The sequence below is a fragment of the Raphanus sativus genome, chromosome 4 (genome assembly GCF_000801105.2).
Source record: "Raphanus sativus cultivar WK10039 chromosome 4, ASM80110v3, whole genome shotgun sequence".
In the NCBI taxonomy this organism is placed as follows: Eukaryota; Viridiplantae; Streptophyta; class Magnoliopsida; order Brassicales; family Brassicaceae; genus Raphanus; species Raphanus sativus.
In genome coordinates this window covers 48,452,094-48,471,254 of record NC_079514.1, presented here as the reverse complement: position 1 = coordinate 48,471,254, position 19,161 = coordinate 48,452,094, and the positions used below count along the sequence as shown (strand labels likewise).

At 35.7% G+C, this 19,161-nt stretch overlaps 3 protein-coding genes, 1 long non-coding RNA gene and 1 other non-coding gene across 8 annotated transcripts; 2 read left to right on the top strand and 3 right to left on the bottom strand.

The window, feature by feature from the left end:
• The first annotated feature begins 2,046 nt into the window (after window positions 1–2,046).
• On the top strand, window positions 2,047–3,491 carry LOC108849495 (squamosa promoter-binding protein-like 15). Its single transcript, XM_018623049.2, has 3 exons — window positions 2,047–2,539; window positions 2,786–2,895; window positions 2,983–3,491. Exons 1-3 carry the CDS (start codon window positions 2,226–2,228, stop codon window positions 3,489–3,491), a joined length of 933 nt encoding a protein of 310 aa, XP_018478551.1. The 5' UTR covers window positions 2,047–2,225.
• On the bottom strand, window positions 2,619–4,985 carry LOC108849496 (uncharacterized). Of its 3 annotated transcripts, none has more exons than XR_008944153.1 (4): window positions 4,845–4,985; window positions 4,570–4,751; window positions 3,087–4,051; window positions 2,619–3,003 (listed from the first exon to the last, which is right to left on the bottom strand). It is a non-coding gene; the product is annotated as an uncharacterized LOC108849496 (long non-coding RNA). The 3 variants fall into 3 exon arrangements; XR_001949205.2 differs by having other exon boundaries at window positions 2,619–3,502; window positions 3,802–4,051; XR_001949204.2 differs by having other exon boundaries at window positions 2,619–4,051.
• A 359-nt stretch (window positions 4,986–5,344) lies between these two features.
• On the bottom strand, window positions 5,345–5,540 carry LOC130512034 (U2 spliceosomal RNA). The gene has a single exon (XR_008945598.1). It is a non-coding gene; the product is annotated as a U2 spliceosomal RNA (small nuclear RNA).
• Window positions 5,541–6,099: 559 nt separating this feature from the next.
• On the bottom strand, window positions 6,100–9,528 carry LOC108855786 (uncharacterized). Its single transcript, XM_018629689.2, has 9 exons — window positions 8,972–9,528; window positions 8,497–8,637; window positions 7,933–8,313; window positions 7,703–7,807; window positions 7,462–7,602; window positions 6,932–7,135; window positions 6,750–6,842; window positions 6,556–6,667; window positions 6,100–6,469 (listed from the first exon to the last, which is right to left on the bottom strand). The coding sequence occupies exons 1-9, from the start codon at window positions 9,467–9,469 to the stop codon at window positions 6,426–6,428; spliced, it is 1,719 nt and encodes a 572-aa protein (XP_018485191.1). The 5' UTR covers window positions 9,470–9,528; the 3' UTR covers window positions 6,100–6,425.
• Window positions 9,529–15,346: 5,818 nt separating this feature from the next.
• LOC108854573 (FT-interacting protein 3) lies at window positions 15,347–18,829 on the top strand. 2 transcript variants are annotated; one of them, XM_057009329.1, is made up of 4 exons: window positions 15,347–15,489; window positions 15,585–15,739; window positions 16,158–16,202; window positions 16,300–18,829. In XM_057009329.1, exon 4 carries the CDS (start codon window positions 16,328–16,330, stop codon window positions 18,653–18,655), a length of 2,328 nt encoding a protein of 775 aa, XP_056865309.1. In that variant the 5' UTR covers window positions 15,347–15,489; window positions 15,585–15,739; window positions 16,158–16,202; window positions 16,300–16,327; the 3' UTR covers window positions 18,656–18,829. The 2 variants fall into 2 exon arrangements, with proteins under 2 accessions (XP_056865309.1, XP_018483674.1); XM_018628172.2 differs by having other exon boundaries at window positions 15,438–15,739.
• Window positions 18,830–19,161: the final 332 nt, after the last annotated feature.

Below are 19,161 nucleotides of genomic sequence, written 5' to 3'. Positions count from 1 at the left end.
TGAAAGAGTTCAATTATAACCTACTAGTTCCCTCGAAGAGTCCCATCCTTTGTTGAGTTGAGTCCCAACACTCTCTGTCTCTCTGCCCATAACTCTCTATTCTTTCTACTTTAATATTTGTACAATACTACTAATAAACTATTACTATTGTTTCTGTTGCTCTTTAATTAGTAACTAGATTTTGATCCGCCATTCAAAGGGCGGATATATTTTTGTTTTACATTTTTTTAGCAATTTTAATTTCATGTTTGTATATTCTTTGTAAATCATATTTGTGTAAATATTACTTTTTAAAAATTTCAGTAAAAGATTTTGATAGTTATATTGAATTTGTGATTTTCATAACTATAAACACTTCTTTCATAGTCATTTCATATATTAATTGTACTTTATTTCTAACAGCTATAAATTTTTATTTTTCTTAAATAACAAAGTAATATTATTTTTGATCCACGTTTTCAAAGTGCAAATTTATTTGCCGAAACAAATTAAATTTATTGAATATAAATTTATATTTCTGACTATTTATTTACATTTAAATGTTACAAAGAAAGCATTATATATGTGAATATTATAATAGGTTTATTGTTTTAATAAAAATAATTTTGATGATGAAATATATAATCAGTTTTAAATAAAATCAGAATATTGTGGTATTTATTAGCATTTTGAATTATTCACGCAATTAAATATTCGTACTCGAAAAACCAATATAGAATCTATCCCATAAGTCTAGGCCTCGAATCTGATTAAATTGGACCTATATATTAAAATATTAATTTATTATATTTATCCAAATTTTGCTAAATTTAATTTATTATATAGTTTTAGTATATTTTCATATATGATATGAATCCACGGGACTAGTGGTAAATCTAGTGGTCTACATTGAATTCAGCTTAGATTTTGAATTAAATTATAAAATTTCTATTTAGAAATCCTATACGATTAAAAATCCATCATATTTTCATTTATCCGTGATTTTGTAATGGTTGGCCCAAAAAATTGAGATAAATTTAATTATATTTTAATTATTTAATTTCATGATAATTATTATTTATCGGCAAAATCCTAATTTTGTAGATATATTAGTTAAATAAATTTGTACTTCATGAATTGAAATAAAAATCTAATTATTTTTATTTTATATTAACTTTTTCAATGGTAAATAATATTATATTAATTATTTATTTTATTAAAAGGTCAGGGTTAGTAAATATAAAGCATAAACTTAGATTTTAAATATTAGTAGTCATAATAGTAAGAATAAAGGTGGTTATTAATTTGGATTAATTAATGTATTATTGTTGATTAATAACATATATTTTCCGTAACAAAATGTGCATATATTTTCAAAAAAAAAATGATGTAATTATTATACATATTTAAATCGACATATATCAATAATTTATTTGTACATTTTTATAAATATTGCAGTTATGGATCCTAAAATATAGGAATTAAAAGAAAACAGTTATAAAATATTTGGTTTTTTTAATAAGCTCCGACCATTATGGAACTAAAAAGTGGTTACAAAATATTTATTTAGAGTCAGTTATAGAATATATGGTTTTTTATTGTGGAAAAAATAATTGTTGGATATAACCCCGTATCAATTGGACATGTTGAAAAATTAATAGTATTGATACTAATACAGTTAATATTATATGTTTAGGTATGCAACAATAAAAAGCAAATTAAACCATCCATTTATAGGTCTGTGGTCAGTTCATAACATCATTAGGCAACATTCTAGGTTTTTTTTTCGAAAAAAAAATACATTCTAGGTTTTAAGAAAACTATATCCTATTTTTATAACTAAGTAAAAAAAAATATTACTTATTTAGTTATGGAATAAGTTGGTAGATTATACATGGGACTTTTTTTATGTTCTCTGGTCTCGTTTAAGTATATCTTAAAGAAGAAAAAGATATTCTAATCTCTGTTGTGTTTTTATAAAATGTTCTCATTACAAAACGCGCCAACATTAACCACAACGCAAACGCTATAACCAGTAGCTGTCGTGGCCTAGTAACAATCACTCTTGATTGTCTCCTCTTTTGTCAGCTTCTCTCTCTTCATTTAAAAGAAAGATAGCAACTACTAAAATAAGCAAAACCACATTTTCTTTCCTTTATTCTCCAAGTCCTTTCTATTTCTACTTACAATGAGCTTAACCATTTCTTTCTCTGCCTGAGTAAGAAGGAACCAAGAACCAGATAACCATGGAGTTACTAATGGGTTCTGGTCAGAACCGGACTGAGACGGATGGTTCATCCTCCACAGAGTCATCTTCACTAACTACTGGACTCAGGTTTGGTCAGAAGATCTACTTGGAGGATGGATCCGGATCCCGGTTAAGCAAGAACCGGGGTCGTAAGTCTACTACAACAGCTATGTGCCAAGTGGAAGGTTGTAGAGTGGATCTAAGCAATGCAAAAAGATATTACTCAAGGCACAAAGTCTGTTGCATTCACTCAAAATCATCTAAAGTCATTGTCTCTGGTCTTCTTCAAAGATTCTGCCAACAATGTAGCAGGTCTTTTGCAACTTTCTCTTTTTTTTTTTTTTTTACTATTTTTGAGCTTTTTTTTTTGTTTGCCTTTGTGACTCTTAACGTCTTTGAAGAGTCTTATTACAAAACTTTACAGCTAGTTATTATGTGATATTGTTTCAGAAAAAAAAAGTTATTATGTGATATTGTCTCTTGTCTATGGAGAGGTAAAATAAAAATGATATTATTATTATTATGTTGCTTTTCACTGAAGCTTCTTTTTCTCTTTAGGTTTCACCAGCTTTCTGAGTTTGACTTGGAGAAAAGAAGTTGTAGAAGACGACTCACTTGTCATAACGAAAGAAGAAGAAAGCCTCAAGCAACAACAGCATCTCTTTACGGTTAGATCAGCTTTTTTTACAAAATAGCTCAACTCTCTTTTTTCAGCTCCATGTGCCTTATAGAAGCAAGTTCTTGATTGGTGACAGGAAGGGTTTTGGGAGATCCTACTACGTGGTCAACCGCAAGGGATAGCCATCAACTGATGAATGCTTTTTTATCACAGGGAAGCTCAAGCTTTAGTATAACATACCCAGAGATGGTGAACAATAATAATAGCAGAGAGTCGAGCTGTGCTCTCTCTCTTCTGTCAAACCCAAAAACAACTCAGCAGCTGCAACAACTTCAGACATCAGTCAGTGATTCCTTGAGGGTTACAATGGCTCAGTCACCACCTGTTTCAACAGTACATAGTCAGTACACGAACCAAACCTGGGGGTTCATGTCAGGCAAAAAGAGCAATTCGCCTTGTGTGTCCCCTGTTTTGGGACTGAGCCAAATCTCTGAGCCAGATGAGCTCCGGTTCCTGATGAGCAACGGCACCACAATGGGTGGATTCGAGTTCAACCTACAGCAGCAGGTTCTGAGGCAATACCTGGAACCAGACGACTCACGAGCTTATGACTCTTCTACTCAACATTTTACTTGGCCTCTTTGAGTCTTAGTTACCTGTAGAAGGTTGCTACTAAGACTTGACAAGTCTCAAGATCTTAATTATATATGTTCTATGCTACTTAAAACCAGACAATGATGCCAGATAATGGCATTTGTTTTAAGTGATGCAATCTTGGTTTTGTTCACATTCAACATAATCGCAGATTAAAACATTATCATCATTAATATATATATTGTTTTACTACTAAAATCAGAGTTCCACATCCTTTTTCTCACCCTGCTATTTATGAAAGCATGCTACTATGGCTATTAGCAAGTCATTGAAACTATCTAGTGTGTATCTCTTAACTTACTTCTATTTCTTGATTTCTGTTCAGCCACGTCACACGAATCTTCTGCATGAATGAATGGTGTTTTGTGTGCTTCCAGTCACATACTTGGTTCAAAAAAGCGAGCGTTTTTGGCGCCATGGCGCTAAGCGCCACAAGGCGAGGACCTCATCGCCAAGGGACCCCAGGCGAGTTACATAAAACCCTCGCTTTAGGTCGCTTTTCCTTGCTTTTGTTATTTTGCTAAAGCGGTAAAAACGCCGCTTTGTTGTACCTGTACCAAAAAATAAGAATTGATTCACGTAATTGATTCACGTTATAGACATGTAGAGGAGGGTAACCCTAATTCACCTAATCGTGTAGATTTCCCACTAACCCACCCTACTAGTGTAACCCTAATTCACCTAATCATAGTTTCTTCTTCTAAAGTCGGTAGCTTTTTCTGTAATACAAGCATGTCTGTTGTATATCATGGCTCATAGCTTCTTTTTATTCCATGTTTTTCTGCATTGTAGTTGTGAATTGTAATCATGTTTTGTTTATATCATAGCTTCTTCTCCTTAAGTCATTAGCTTCTTTTTGTATGTTAGTTTATGGTCATGTCTTGTATATACTCAATAGCTTTTTCTCATTGGATGTTTGTATATGTAATAGGTGCTCATGTCTAACGCTGGTATTTTCATTTGATGTTCTATATGAACCTTTGAGTTTTATTTATGGATTTGGTGTTTATAGTTTCTGGCTTAGCATTCTTGTTTACGTAATATGTATAGATATGGTTTTGAAGAGTACCTTTTGTGTTGCAGGTACACAAGGCGCTGGCAATGTGGCGCCATGGCGCTAGGCGCCAGCCTCCTCCCTTCATCTCGCATTGCGCAATTTCGAACCAAGGTCACATAGCATTGTGGCTTATCTAGTGATCATCCTCATTGACGCCAGGGCAAATTGTAAAGATAAGCTTTACTCGTTTCATACTGATTCACAAATTTTAGAAACTTTTCAGTATTATACTTAAACGAACTCAATACATAGCACACTGATCGAAGAAGTCTTGAAACTCAGTTTACCTGGAATCCGCAATGTTCATCTCTCAGTTTTCATTAATATCTCTTGCAAATCCTGCAACCAGTAGAGCTAAACTTGTCACCCTCAGAAACAATGTTGACACGGGCTTGTAACCCAATCTTCTCCTCTCGTGCCAATAAAGGTTACAGTTTTCTTTTGAGGTTCCTGCAAACGCACTCATCTTTCAACTAGAGTCAAGCGAGTTGAGATCATGTTTACAATACCCACCAAGATCTCACTCAGCGAGTCAGCCTTCGATCTAGTTACGCGAAAGGACAAGTTTTTAGGCTCTACCACCGCCGACCGAGCTTGCGACGGCGAACCAATTAAAGAGAGTACTTGTTAATGGGCCTTTTTTAGACTCAATTCAATAGTTATGGATGTTAAATAATTTGGGCCAAATTATTTAACAGAAAAGTCGTTTTGTGCTGATTTTGAAACAAAATACGCGGGTCATACAATTCGATTTTTACTTTAAACATAAATTTGGGCTGAGAAATTGGTGGGTTGAGCCAGGCCCGTGCAGTAGTGCAACGCATGGGCGACTCGTGAAAGCCCAGATAGCAAGCTATCTTAATGGGCTTTCTTCCTCAAAAAATAAAGTTAATATCGAGCAGGCCGATGGCCCACATATCAGATATTAAACTGATAAGAACAGATACTACACTTGATCTTAGCCAAAAGGCCGAGAAAGGTATGATTTGGAAGTGAGGCTCGGCTTTCTTTTTATACAACCTCTCATGCGTTCCACATTTGCTACGTAACCGATGTGGGACTTTGAAAGTGTATGACAAAACAAAAGACTCTCTTTACTTCAGCGGGTGTTCAGTTCACCACGCTTAACCGACAATAGTATTAATCCTAAAGCCAAACAGCCAAACAGCCAAACGCCCAAGAAGAAGTCTTCTCCCTTTTTTCTTTACCAACAAGTCTTCTCCTTCCTTACCTTGTATAGCCCACTGAGAGAGGCTCTTTACATCGACAGATCGAAAGAAAAAGAAGCCAACTTTCTCAGAGTTTTTATTCTGGTGGTCAGTTCTCATCCTTAATTGATCTTATATCGCTTTGATTTCTCTTAAGACACTCATATTGATTCGAACATTCTGTGTCAACTTCACTGTTCCTCTGGAGTTTGTTTTTGATCACTCGAAGATTTTAAAATATGGCCCTGTTGGTTGTACGATTGATTAGTCTGCGAATTCTTGTTTGCATGGAATTCGAACTAGTGTCTCAGAGCCCAAGGCCAAGACAAGAATATCAAAAAAAGTTGGTTTGCTTTATATGTTATTACAATTCAAAGAAAGCCATCATGCTCTGTCTCAAAGATTTTGAGAAAGAGAGGACAAAAACGAGGGATTGAAAATGTCAAAAAGGAACAAAGATTAAATAAACATGACCAAAGCAGAAAGAAAAGAAAAATGATAATCTAAAAGGAGTGTTCTGTGCAGATAACTACAAATCAGGCTGGTTTCTCTTCTTTCTTCTTCTTTTTTTGTTTGGTTTCTTCCCTAGCAATTTGCCAAAATGATCGATAGAGCTCTACAGGAACGAGACATCTTCCACTTGGTTTTGTTGTTCACTTGTTAGTCACCTTGTAGGCAGTAAAGTTGTCTTATATTCCCACTTGCTGTCATATTCACACCAGCAACAATAGAGAAGAGTCAAAATTTACGAATACATGGTGCAGATAAACTTTGAGTAGAGATTGATTACCATAGAGCCAGTCTTTGAAATACACATGGAGTGCGCTTGATAGCTCCTTTTTCCGGTTTTCTTCCAGAGGCGTTTCTCTTAACGATCGTCTTGTTTCATCCAAGTTCTTCATCTGGTGGAATCAAAAGCAGAGGAGTTAAGGAGATGCGAACAAGCGCTTCATTTCTTACTAAAAAACAAACGTTTTTACATACGTTTCTCTGCTGAGCTGCCATGTAAGCATCTGGCAATGGAAATGGGTTGTCTTTCGTCGAGCCAATCTCCTCGCAACTAAACCAGTTTGGGATCTTCACCATTGATACCACAGGTAAAACATGTGAGTAGATGAAACCAGTTATCAGGGTCAAAAAAGTAGACCAACAAGAATAAAGTGTACCAAAAAGTTTATGAACTGGTCAGGATCTACACAGGCAGCTGATTCAGCTTGTGTATCAGCAACACCGGCAGGATGCGACAGTGAGTCATGTGGATCTACTGCTCCCAGTGTCAATGGTTTGTCCCATTTGTTGATAGTTGCCTCAAGCCCTACCTCACTCATATGCTCCTCCAAATGAGAGTAATATGTATTATATGGAGCGACCTGGAAAAAAAGCAAACAGATTTTTTAAAAGCCTGTTAATTACTATAACCACTAGATATCAGACAGTGTTTGTGTTATGAGTACTAAAAGAGGCATTTCTTAATCAATATAATCATCAACACTGTAAATTAATGCCGATGGATACAACCTCGAAGATGTTTTCATTTAACTCGGTTCACATGTCGTAAGAACATATCAACCAAACTAAGCTACTAAAAAGTCTATCCTCTTCACTGATTTAGCTATATATATCATAATTGTACGCACTGTGAGGCATGATATAAAACTTGTAAATCAACCCTCGATCTTAAAGAGAGAGGATTCACCTGCAGTTTGTGGTTATCACCAATAATTAGTGGTCGCTGATTGACTCCTAAGAAGAATACACATTCGCGGCAATTGGCGATGCACACTCGTTTAGAAGCTGCAATCACATGAACCCTCTCACAGTGCTCAACTCTTAATGCCTGCAAAAAAGAAATCAGAAAATAAATTTGCTGCATCTTTTAGTAAAGTCGTAGATATTATAACCTTACATGCTGCGTTTAACAACTATTGTGTCCATACCTTGCCAACAGCTCCCAGGACTATAGTCGTATCAGAACATCCATACACAGTTGCGTATCTCAATGGCGCTAAAAGATATATAACAGAATCATGGCAATTGACAACCTGCAGAATACACAGAACATGTAGCTGATATGAGTGCACATAGAGACTATATGACACTAGACCTTTGGAGAAGGGAATAATCCAGCTACATTAAAACGTGAGTCATCTGTTCATAGCGAACGAACCTTCACAGATCTACCCCTAAGATCAGAGGACTGCTTAACAAGTGAAGTCTTGGAGACTCCTTCAATTAAACACGGGCCTCTACCACTAGGTGCAACCTTGTTCGGAGCAGCACAAGCATCTGACATGGCATCATCTTGGTCAGAGGTATTAGAAGGCCCATTTTCTTTCCCAGAAATTCTCTCAGTAATGCTTTCTAATGCGGAAGCAATGTTTTGCAGAAGCCAGTCAAGAGCTTGGGAAGCAGGGACTGGAACAGCGGGCATATCCGGATCAGAATTTGCAAAAAATGGAGTAGCTTGGCTCAGTGGAGATACATCAGACCCCTTATCACCAAACTGAACAAGAAAACCCAGGTGCTCAAAAGCCTCCATAGAGATAACCTGAAGGATGTTAAACAAGTAAGAAAACTAATATTTTGAACAATCATAAAATTCAAATTCAGCTTGAGACTTGTGTTCCCTCTCAATCCATCAAAAGTTCTTATCCCAACGTAAATATAAATTTCATGCTCGGTAGAAACAGTCACACTTCTCTGACAAAAATATAGAAAGACTAGCACATACCAATGACTCTTCTCCTTCCCCTTCCACTGGCTCTGCAAGCAGAGAAATGATGTTTCCTAAATGTTTTTGCAGATATGACAACTGATGAGCTTCATCATCAGCTTGCGATGGCATAAACCGACGGCTATTGCTGCGAACAAGCTGCAGAATGATTAAAAAAGAAAATATAACCAACACATTAGACAATGTGATGGACAAAAAAAATAGCATATCGAAGTTCAAAGACTGTTGAAACACTAACAAGATTAAGACTAGATGAATGTATTCTAAAAGACACAATACAAGAACACATATCGCATTATCACCAAATAAAACCACGTGGAAGGACCAACAAAAATAATGTACAGCGAAAAATAAATAGAACTGAAACCACATAACACAATGATATATAACTTGCATTGCAAAACTATATTTGCATTAAATGCAAAAATGGAAACAAAATGATCCTCGCTGAGATAAATTGAATAAGACTCGCCTGAATTGGCGACAACGCAGACAAGTACCCATCAAAAGCAGACGTCGACGGCCATACATCAGCCACCGCCGCAGAGTCCTTATGCGTCCTCGGCGTCAGCTTCTTATACGACTGAACGTACAGGAACAAAACCAGATCCCTCAAATCAGCTCCCACGTTATCGACCTCCTCCGGTTTAGCCCTAACCAGAGGATCGCCCTCGGAGTGGAGCACCGAGGCGAGAGTCTCGAGGACGAGACGCGCGTGGTCGCCGGAGATCTGGAGAGCGTCGGCGATCGCGGCCGATCCGACGCGGTTGTTCGATGCCGCGGCGGCGGAGTCGGTTAGCTTCTGCTTGATTGGAGCTAGGGTTTGGATCGGGTCGGGGAAGACTAGTTTCTGGATCGGGAGGAGCCCGTGCTCGAAAGAGACGCGTCTCGGGTGGATTGTTGGAGTCGGATTCGGGTCGGGTGGTGGAGGCGGTTGTGATTGGTCGATGAGGTTTTGTTCGTCGGTCATGATTTGGTCGTGGAGTTAGTTGCAGATCTTTTCTTTGGGTGATGAATGATGGCATTCAATTGAATGGGGAAGAAGAAAGAGAGACTGTTACGGTATGTGCGCGTGTATGGTGTTATTCTACGCCTTGTTTTCCTGATCGTTGGATTTGCGAGTAGATTAGCCTTTGATCCGAGTTGTGACACGTCAGACGAGAGATGGTAACAATATTGCATTTCGCATTTAATTTTAGTTTCTTTGTTAGACCATCTCCAATGTATTTATCTATTTCTATCTCTAAAATAGAGGATCTCTAAAATAGAGATGTGTTTTTCTCCAATGTATTTCTCTATTTTTACCTCTAAAAAGGAATATTCTCAAAAGATTCTATTTTTATTTTACAACAAGTATTTTTTATTTTTAAAAGTTGCAAATCAACCCTATTCAATTTTACTTTTATAAGATTTTCATACATTTTTAACTTTGTTTAAACAAAGATAAATCAAAAGTATCATTTTATGTTTATAAAAACTGTATTTTCTTATAAAAATAATTGTTTTTGATATAATTATAAAAGTTTAAAAATTAAAGGACTGTTTTGAAATAAAAAAAGTATACCTCTATAATAGAGGAATGCTATTTTTTCTTCTATTTATAGAGGTGAAAATAGCATTCCTCTATTATAGAGGTAGATATAGCAATAGATTGGAGCACTTTTTACTCTATTATAGCATTTGGAGGTGAATATAGCAATGGGTTGGAGATGCTCTTAGGCCATTCATAATTGTACGAAGTTAAGTTAGGTGATTAAAGTTGTCAAAAAAGTAAAGGTGATAATCATTATTCATAAACGTATAGTTTACTAAAATTGTGTTGATAACCAGGTTATATTGTATCTTCTCGTTGTTAGAAGTTAAAACCAGTTTACTAAAATTGTGTTGATAACCAGGTTATATTGTAAAGATGATAAAAATCAGAGGTTTTCAAAGACCAGATCACAAAGGAAACATATATGACCAGTCCTGTATATGACTGCCATTGTAAATTTGTAATCTGTGGTTTTTCCCTCTTGTTTAATTAAGAAAAAAAAATGTTTAAAAGACTTCTTTGGGGAAATTACCACAATCAACTTTGGGAGTACTGAGTTAACCATATTTAATCAGCTGGACTGAGTTATCAACTTATCACGGAGTACTCGAGAATCGAGATAGTTAACTATTGTATTATAAAGGCATAGTCGTCGAGGCCACGAACGGTACCCGTTTCAATTGCAACGAACGTTCGACTTGGTTGCACTCCAATTATAATGGCTCCATGACTCTCTTCATAGTCGTTACGATAGAGCAATGTTTTGCCAATTCGTTACGGAAGTTTTGACACGTTGATGTGCTTGCCTTCTAACAAATTTGAGCGAAGCATGAGCGACACGTGGCATCTGCATGCGTCAAATACCATGTTCTTTCCTTTTTGACCTTTACATACTTTATCGTGTAACCAAATTAGTACCACATATACTTTTGATTAAATTATATCAGAATACTTGGAGAAGAAGCATTCACTTATCCGTCATAAAGATAGAACGAAAATAATAGAGTATCGCACACATCATAAAGATAGAACGAAAATAATAGAGTAAAAGACTGCCTCATCACAAATAAAGGCACCACGTATTAGGCACCCAAGAAACGTATCGATCAAGATGAGTAACATAGCAAAGAAAACAGTAAACAAAAAAAGAACATAATATCAAGGACGAACAATAGTTACAAAACTTAAGCTACATAAATTATAACAACTATCTACAATCTGTGCATAACCGTTTGTTTCATAAGGTAATAACATATAATAGATAGATATAGCGGAAAATGGAATTATGAAAATTAGGAAATAGACATAGACATAGATGTATTGTCCGTATACGCACCAATCTGGATTCATATAGCTTGGTTTTCTAAACTACTTACCTTTTAGTGCAATGTAGCTGTTAGAAAAAGATCGTATATTGATAACAACAACAACTCCGAAAGAGTGTGATGATTTTCCCTTTTCCAGCTATACCCGATCACGTACAATACCTAACTAGAAGGGTTCTCGTATGTGTCTAAACTTATAGATCCATCTGTAGGGGCCGGGTTATATAATGCATGTGACGACCGAAGATATCTTTGTCATTTTGATTGTCTACAGGGATATTACCAAGAACTAATCAAGATCCATAACTATCATCATGTACTAGAAATCCGAATGTTTTTATATTTTAGACTAACCTAATGCAACTTGAATTACACCTGTTTTTTCTTCTTCTTCTCGTGTTCACCTAAAGGCATCATGATGTTTCTTTTTGTAAGATAATACCGACCATAAAGGAAAATCATTAACAAAAAACAAGCACATGTCCTACACAAACGCATATATATATATATATATATATATTGGAGTTATGATTCCAGTCACTTATGGTAAACTGCGGGAAAAAACAAGTAGACAAGAAAAAGATTTGATTTGTGACTGTTTTCCTTCACGAGTATAATGTTGCAACCGTTTTTTTATTGTATGGTGAAGAAGTGACGATGCAACTTGTAATACATTGATCCTCTTTCCATAATAACCTCTATAAATTAATATTCGATAAATAAATAATTTCCATAAATTAATAAATTTTGTCGGTTCTAATTTGGGGCAGTGTGAATTATAAGACAAATCAATAAAATAATCAAATAATAATATTTTTAAAACTTCCATGTAAATATATAGTTTTGTTAAAATCATAAATTAATAATCTATCAATATATATATATTTTATATAAATACAAACTAAATATTATATTGTTAGTTTTATATTTACAATGAAAATATATCTATTTTTAATATTTCAATATATTTGATAATATTTAGTAAAATTATATCGAAGATCACATAAAAATTCTATCAAACATAAAAATATACACCAAATAAGATAATAAAACAATATGAAAGTCAAATTTCTAAAATTTAAGTAATGTATATATGGTAAAATCAAATATTTTCTTACTTTATAAACAAAAATAGAAAAATAGAAAACATCTAAAAAAGAATTTTTTATAAATTAATATCTCTATAAATTAATAAAATTTTAAAGTCTCAACATTATTAATTTATAGATGTTCTACTGTATATGTTTGTATATTTCTCTAAAGGCTTACTATAATACCGTTTTCATCAAAACATTTTCTTTTTTTGGAAATTGAGAAGAGTTCAGGCCGGATTCAAATCTTTCCTTATATTTAGGATTAGCCGTTGCTAATAATGACATTGGCGTAAACGTTTTTTTCATTGATATCTTGTGCTAAAGTACTAGTCATTTACCGTTGATAAAACATAAACTTCTACTAAAAGAAAACGGGAAATCGGCCAAAAAGACACTGAATTTTTCAAGAATTGTCAAAAGAAATCTGTACACTTGTCTAGCCAATAAAACCCTGAACTTTTATCGACTTATTTAGATTATTAAGAAATTTACGATTGACTGACCAAATTAGCACACCGTTAAACGAGAGTTAAGACAGTGTTAACTGTTGGCGTTATGTGAAACGACATCGTTTCATTTTACACGATTTGAAAATAAAAATTGGTAGACACCGAGGTTCGAACTCAGATTGTTTGGATCAAATAGCAAGATACTTTACCATTAGGCTAGTGGCTCATTCTATGTAAAAACAAACACGTTTAGTTTTATTTAGTATTGATTTCGAATATAAAAAATTCTCTAAAAATTTAAAAGGTCATTAAAATTCCAAAAATTTGAAAAACAAAGATTTTTTTTTTTTAAATTAGTTTTGAAACTGAAATTAAAAATAAAATTTTATTTTTCCTTTAAAAATCAAAAATCTTCCAAAATTTTCATTTTTAAAAGCAAATTCAAAAAAAAAAAATCATTTTAGGATTAAAAATTTTGAAAATAAATAAAAAAATCGAAAATAGCAAAAAGAAATTATAAAAATAAATTCGAATCTGAAAATAATCCGAATCTATAAAAAAATAAATTTTTTTTTTTTTTTAAATGCCCAAAAAGAAAATTTTCATTTTTTAAATTATTAAAAGAAAAATTGAAAAAATAAAATAATTCGAAAACAAAATTCAAAAAAAAGTGATAAAAATTTTCAAATCTGAAAACATATAATCAGAAACTATAAAAATAATTTATTATTATTATTATTATTAATTTTTTTATATAATTATATATAAAAATAATTTATTATTATTATTATTTATTTTTTTATAGTTTCTGATTATATATTTTCAGATTTGAAATTTTTTATCACTTTTTGGAATTTTTTTCGATTTTTTTTTCAATTTTTTTTATAATCTGGAAAATGAAAATGTTCTTTTTTGGAATTAATTTTTCAGTTTTTTGAAATTTTAAAAATCTTTTTAAGTTTTTAGATAATTTTTTATATTCAATCAATACCAAATATAATTAAATGTGTTAGTAACTTCATTGATTGAGCCACTAGTCCAGTGGTAAGGTACCTTGTTATTTGCTCCAAATAACCTGGGTTTGAACCCAGTGGTCGACTAAATTTTATTTTCAAATCATGTAAAATGACGTCGTTTCATCTCATTTCAAAACGACGTCGTTTCACTTAACACTAACATTTAACGATGTCATTTTTTCTGTTTAATTTGCCGACGGTGTGCTAAATTGGCAAGTCAACGAAAACATTGTTAATTAATTCTAAAGTTAATGAAAAGTTTGTGTTTTGTTTGACCAGTCCATATGTCCAGGTTTCTTTTGGCAATTCATGAAAAATTCAGTGTTTTTTTGGCCGATTTCCCAAAAGAAAACGGAGATGAATGTATTAAGCAATGATCTAAGAGCATCTCCATTGGGAGATATTAACAAAAGTTCACACATATCCCAAAAAAAATCAATATATTAATGTGCAGTTGGTGAACCTGTTTCACGAGAGTTCAGCGGGATGAAACGGTATCAACACTATTTGCGGATTCCACTGATATATGGAGGCCCGCAATTGGTCGGTTTATTATTATTATTATTTTTTTTTAGAAAAATCAAACGAAAAAAAAATAAAAAACTAATATAATAGCTTTGGAAATCGTGAATCTACAAGTTTACCAATGGAGGTGCTCTAATTCACTTAACGCCATAAGCTATAAGGTGAACAGAGTTGGGGGCAGCCAAAGCGAAGTACAGCTTTTTTTTATTGTTTATTGTATTTTTCTAATTGTTTATTGTATTTTTTTTTTGAGCAATTATTGTTTATTGTATAGAATGCAGAAACATCGAAGAATCCAAGGACTTGTGCTTCTTCTTCTACCACTTTTTTTTTAAAAAGCTGTCTTTTGTAACAACTTAAATCAAATAAATTTGCATTATACAACAACACATTTGTTACAATGTACACCAAAAGTACTACTCCCTCCGTTGCTGAAAGTAAGATTTTCTAGAGTTTTCACGTTTATTAAGACTATAATAAATATTTGCAATTTAATTTAATATTTTATTTTTTTATACAAGTTCCAATAACTATCTACCAATAAAATTTAATCAATTCAAATATTCACAATTAATGATCTTCAAAAGTATACAAAATACCTTAAAAATATAGAAAATCTATCTTTGTGAAACAAAAATAAAATCCAAAAAATTTTAGGGAGTATTTTACAATAAAGATTCCGTTCAGAAAAAAAAATACAACGATTGAAGTGTTATTTTAAAAAGTGACTATTTTATTACGCAGACAGAACCGTTGTCTTCACACGTGTGTCAGTGACAGTGTGTGATTCAAAACGGGACGGAGAGGTATGTCTTGCGTGATTTTCCATGGACCCACCCATATATTTTTAGTGCCATGTGTGTATCTCTCTCTACTGTATTCTTCTCTTCTTCTTTTTTTTGTATAGTCATCAGATCCTAACCGAACCGAGTAAAAAAAAAGAGAGTATTAAGTAGAAACTGTAGAAAAAGCAAAGGAAAGAAGAAGACAACAGAACAAGAAGAAGAGACCAATAAAACGCTCTCTCTCTCTCCCCTCCTCTTCAATGTTTTATCTCTCTCTCTAGAAATTTTCTTTTCCCAGTAATGCATACCCTCTGCTTTTACTAGTCTTATCTCCTCACTTTTCCTTCTATTTATTAGGGTAGGGGTTTGATTTAAACGAGGACGAACTAATAAGAAGAGAGAAGACATGACTCTCCTTACTCATTAAGGACGGAGATCTTCTCCCCTGCGCTCGGACTCTTCTTCCCATCCCATGAACTGCTTTTCACTGTTCATTTTCTGAAAGATCTAAGGTGTGTATTGTCAGATCTAAACTTTTATCACTATGGATTTTGCATTGTAGAGATTGAGATATGTTCGGCTTTGCTTTCTCCAACTCCCATGCGTCTCTCACCTTTCTTCCTCTTTGTCGTTTTCTGTTTTTGGTATCTCTAATTTGAATCGACTTTTAAAAAAAAATTGAAAGAAAATAGATTTGAGATTTTCAAAATCTGTGAAAAAGGGTTTTAGGGTTGTTGATTTACGATTTTTGTACCGTTAGATTCTGCCTCGGAGATACTAACAAGGTCGTTTATGATCTAGAAAAATGCGATGCCATATTCGAGTATCTTTTATTTATTTATTTATTTCTCTGCATTTTTTTCTCACTTTAGCTTTTTTTTTTAAATTCTTTAACTCTCATATAATGGTCTTTTTTTTTGTTTGTTTCAGATCTAAGTGTGTGTTTTGAAGTTGAAGCAAGTAACAATAATCTCTGTAAGTACCAACCACCAGTGCCAACCACCAAATCTTTGTTACTATTTTCACCTTAGTGAATATGAATGTTTACTAATCCTTCCAAAACTTTGTGCAGTTAGTAGTGTCTCTCCTCAAGCAAAATCATGATGCAGAGACCACCTCCCGAAGACTTCTCCCTAAAGGAGACAAGACCCCACCTCGGCGGCGGCAAACTCACCGGAGACAAACTCACCAGCACCTACGACCTCGTCGAGCAAATGCAGTACCTCTACGTCCGCGTCGTCAAGGCCAAGGAGCTCCCAGGAAAAGACCTAACCGGCAGCTGCGACCCTTACGTGGAGGTCAAGCTAGGCAACTACAAAGGCACCACGCGTCACTTCGAGAAGAAGTCAAACCCGGAGTGGAACCAAGTCTTCGCCTTCTCCAAAGACAGGATCCAAGCCTCGTTCCTCGAAGCCACCGTGAAGGACAAGGACCTCGTGAAGGACGATCTGATCGGTCGCGTCCTGTTTGATTTGAACGAGGTGCCTAAGAGAGTTCCTCCCGACAGTCCTTTAGCTCCTCAATGGTATAGACTTGAGGGGACCAAAGGAGAGAAAGTCAGAGGAGAGCTTATGCTTGCGGTTTGGTTCGGTACTCAAGCTGATGAAGCTTTCCCTGAGGCTTGGCATTCAGACGCAGCGACCGTTAGTGGAACCGACGCGCTTGCTAACATCCGCTCAAAGGTTTATCTCTCTCCTAAGCTATGGTACTTGAGGGTGAATGTGATAGAGGCTCAAGATCTGATACCGAGTGATAAAGGGAGGTACCCTGAGGTTTACGTGAAGGCTATAGTTGGGGGGCAGGCGCAGAGGACTAGAGTGTCGCAGAGCAGGACTATTAATCCCATGTGGAATGAGGATCTGATGTTCGTAGCGGCTGAGCCTTTCGAGGAGCCGTTGATACTGAGTGTTGAAGATAGAGTTGCTCCGAACAAAGACGAGGTTTTAGGGAGATGCGCGATCGGGCTGCAGCATTTGGACAGGAGGTTTGATCACAGACCGGTTAACAGCAGGTGGTTTAACTTAGAGAAGCATGTTATGGTGGACGGGGAGAAGAAGGAGATCAAGTTCGCTAGCAGGATTCACATGAGGATATGTTTAGAAGGTGGTTACCATGTTCTTGATGAGTCTACGCATTACAGCAGCGATCTTAGACCGACGGCTAAGCAGCTGTGGAAGCCGAGCATCGGTGTATTGGAGGTGGGGATACTTAACGCGACTGGTCTGATGCCTATGAAGGCTAAAGACGGTCGTGGGACGACGGATGCGTACTGTGTGGCAAAGTATGGGCAGAAGTGGATCCGAACTAGGACGATCATTGACAGCTTTACGCCGAGGTGGAACGAGCAGTACACTTGGGAGGTGTTTGATCCGTGTACTGTGGTCACCGTTGGGGTCTTTGATAACTGTCATCTCCATGTTGGAGGTGGTGGTGAGAAGAACGGGAAAGATTCAAGAATCGGCAAGGTGAGGATCCGTCTCTCTACTCTGGAGACGGATCGTGTCTACACGCATTCGTACCCGCTTCTTGTGCTGCATCCAAACGGAGTCAAGAAGATGGGAGAGATTCATTTAGCTGTGAGGTTCACTTGCTCCTCGTTGCTCAACATGATGTACATGTACTCGGTGCCTCTCTTGCCTAAGATGCATTACATACATCCTTTGACGGTGAGCCAGCTTGATAACTTGAGGCATCAAGCGACGCAGATTGTGTCCATGAGGCTTACGAGAGCTGAGCCGCCGCTGAGGAAGGAAGTGGTTGAGTACATGCTTGACGTTGGCTCTCACATGTGGAGCATGAGGAGAAGCAAAGCGAATTTTTTCAGGATCATGGGTGTTTTGAGCGGGTTGATAGCGGTGGGGAAGTGGTTTGAACAGATCTGTAACTGGAAGAATCCGATCACAACGGTCTTGATCCATCTCTTGTTCATCATCCTTGTTGTCTACCCTGAGCTGATCTTGCCAACCATCTTTCTTTACCTCTTCCTTATTGGTATCTGGTACTACCGTTGGAGACCGAGGCATCCTCCCCACATGGACACGCGTCTCTCACACGCTGACTCGGCTCACCCGGACGAGCTGGATGAGGAGTTTGATACTTTCCCTACTTCAAGACCCTCTGATATCGTCAGGATGAGGTATGACAGGCTGAGGAGTATCGCTGGGAGGATTCAGACGGTGGTTGGTGATCTCGCAACTCAAGGAGAGAGGCTTCAGTCTTTGCTGAGCTGGCGTGATCCGCGTGCAACTGCGCTGTTTGTATTGTTCTGTTTGATCGCTGCTGTTGTTCTGTATGTGACGCCGTTCCAGGTTGTGGCGCTTCTGGTTGGGATCTATGTTCTGAGACATCCGAGGTTTAGGTACAGGCTGCCCTCAGTTCCTCTCAATTTCTTCAGGAGGCTTCCTGCAAGAACTGATTGCATGCTCTGAGCTCAAAGAACGGATCGTCCCTTTTGGACTTGTTAGTTTGTTTCTTGTTTTTTTTTTTAAAAAGTCATGATGACTCTTTTGCTTGTTGATGATTATGATGTCGTTTGGTTTTAACATTATTATCTAGACTTCGTTTGAAATTAGTAAATTAGTATCTGTGTGGTTTTGATGTTCTTTGTTCTGGTTAGTTAGTCCTCTGTGTTATTTCCTTGTTCACATTTCATAGTCTTCTTACAAGTTTGGTTGCAGACAAAGTAGTTAACACGTTTCAAGACATATGGTCTGAAGCAGAACAGAATAAGAAAGAACATGCACCAGATAAAATCTCCATGGGAATATATGTTAGGGATAGCAAAATACTATATGTTATATGGCCTATGAGTCACTTTGGCAGCAATTTGTACATGGCATACAATTAGCCAGAATCACTAAAGCCAAAAAAGTTCATTTTACTTCACGAATCATTCGATGGTTCAGAAAATTAGGTTAAAATATTTTGCTATGTA

Bases quoted from the DNA above. Each gene is read 5' to 3' on its own strand.
- LOC108849495 (XM_018623049.2), top strand. From the start codon at position 2,226: ATGGAGTTACTAATGGGTTCTGGTCAGAACCGGACTGAGACGGATGGT. The intron at 2,540-2,785 runs GTCTTTTGCAAC...TTTTCTCTTTAG, and splicing joins TTCTGCCAACAATGTAGCAG to GTTTCACCAGCTTTCTGAGT. The intron at 2,896-2,982 runs GTTAGATCAGCT...GATTGGTGACAG, and splicing joins AACAACAGCATCTCTTTACG to GAAGGGTTTTGGGAGATCCT.
- LOC108855786 (XM_018629689.2), bottom strand. From the start codon at position 9,469: ATGACCGACGAACAAAACCTCATCGACCAATCACAACCGCCTCCACCA. The intron at 8,638-8,971 runs GCGAGTCTTATT...ATCATTCTGCAG, and splicing joins CTGCGTTGTCGCCAATTCAG to CTTGTTCGCAGCAATAGCCG. The intron at 7,136-7,461 runs GTGAATCCTCTC...CTTTTTTTCCAG, and splicing joins GTGATAACCACAAACTGCAG to GTCGCTCCATATAATACATA.
- LOC108854573 (XM_057009329.1), top strand. From the start codon at position 16,328: ATGATGCAGAGACCACCTCCCGAAGACTTCTCCCTAAAGGAGACAAGA.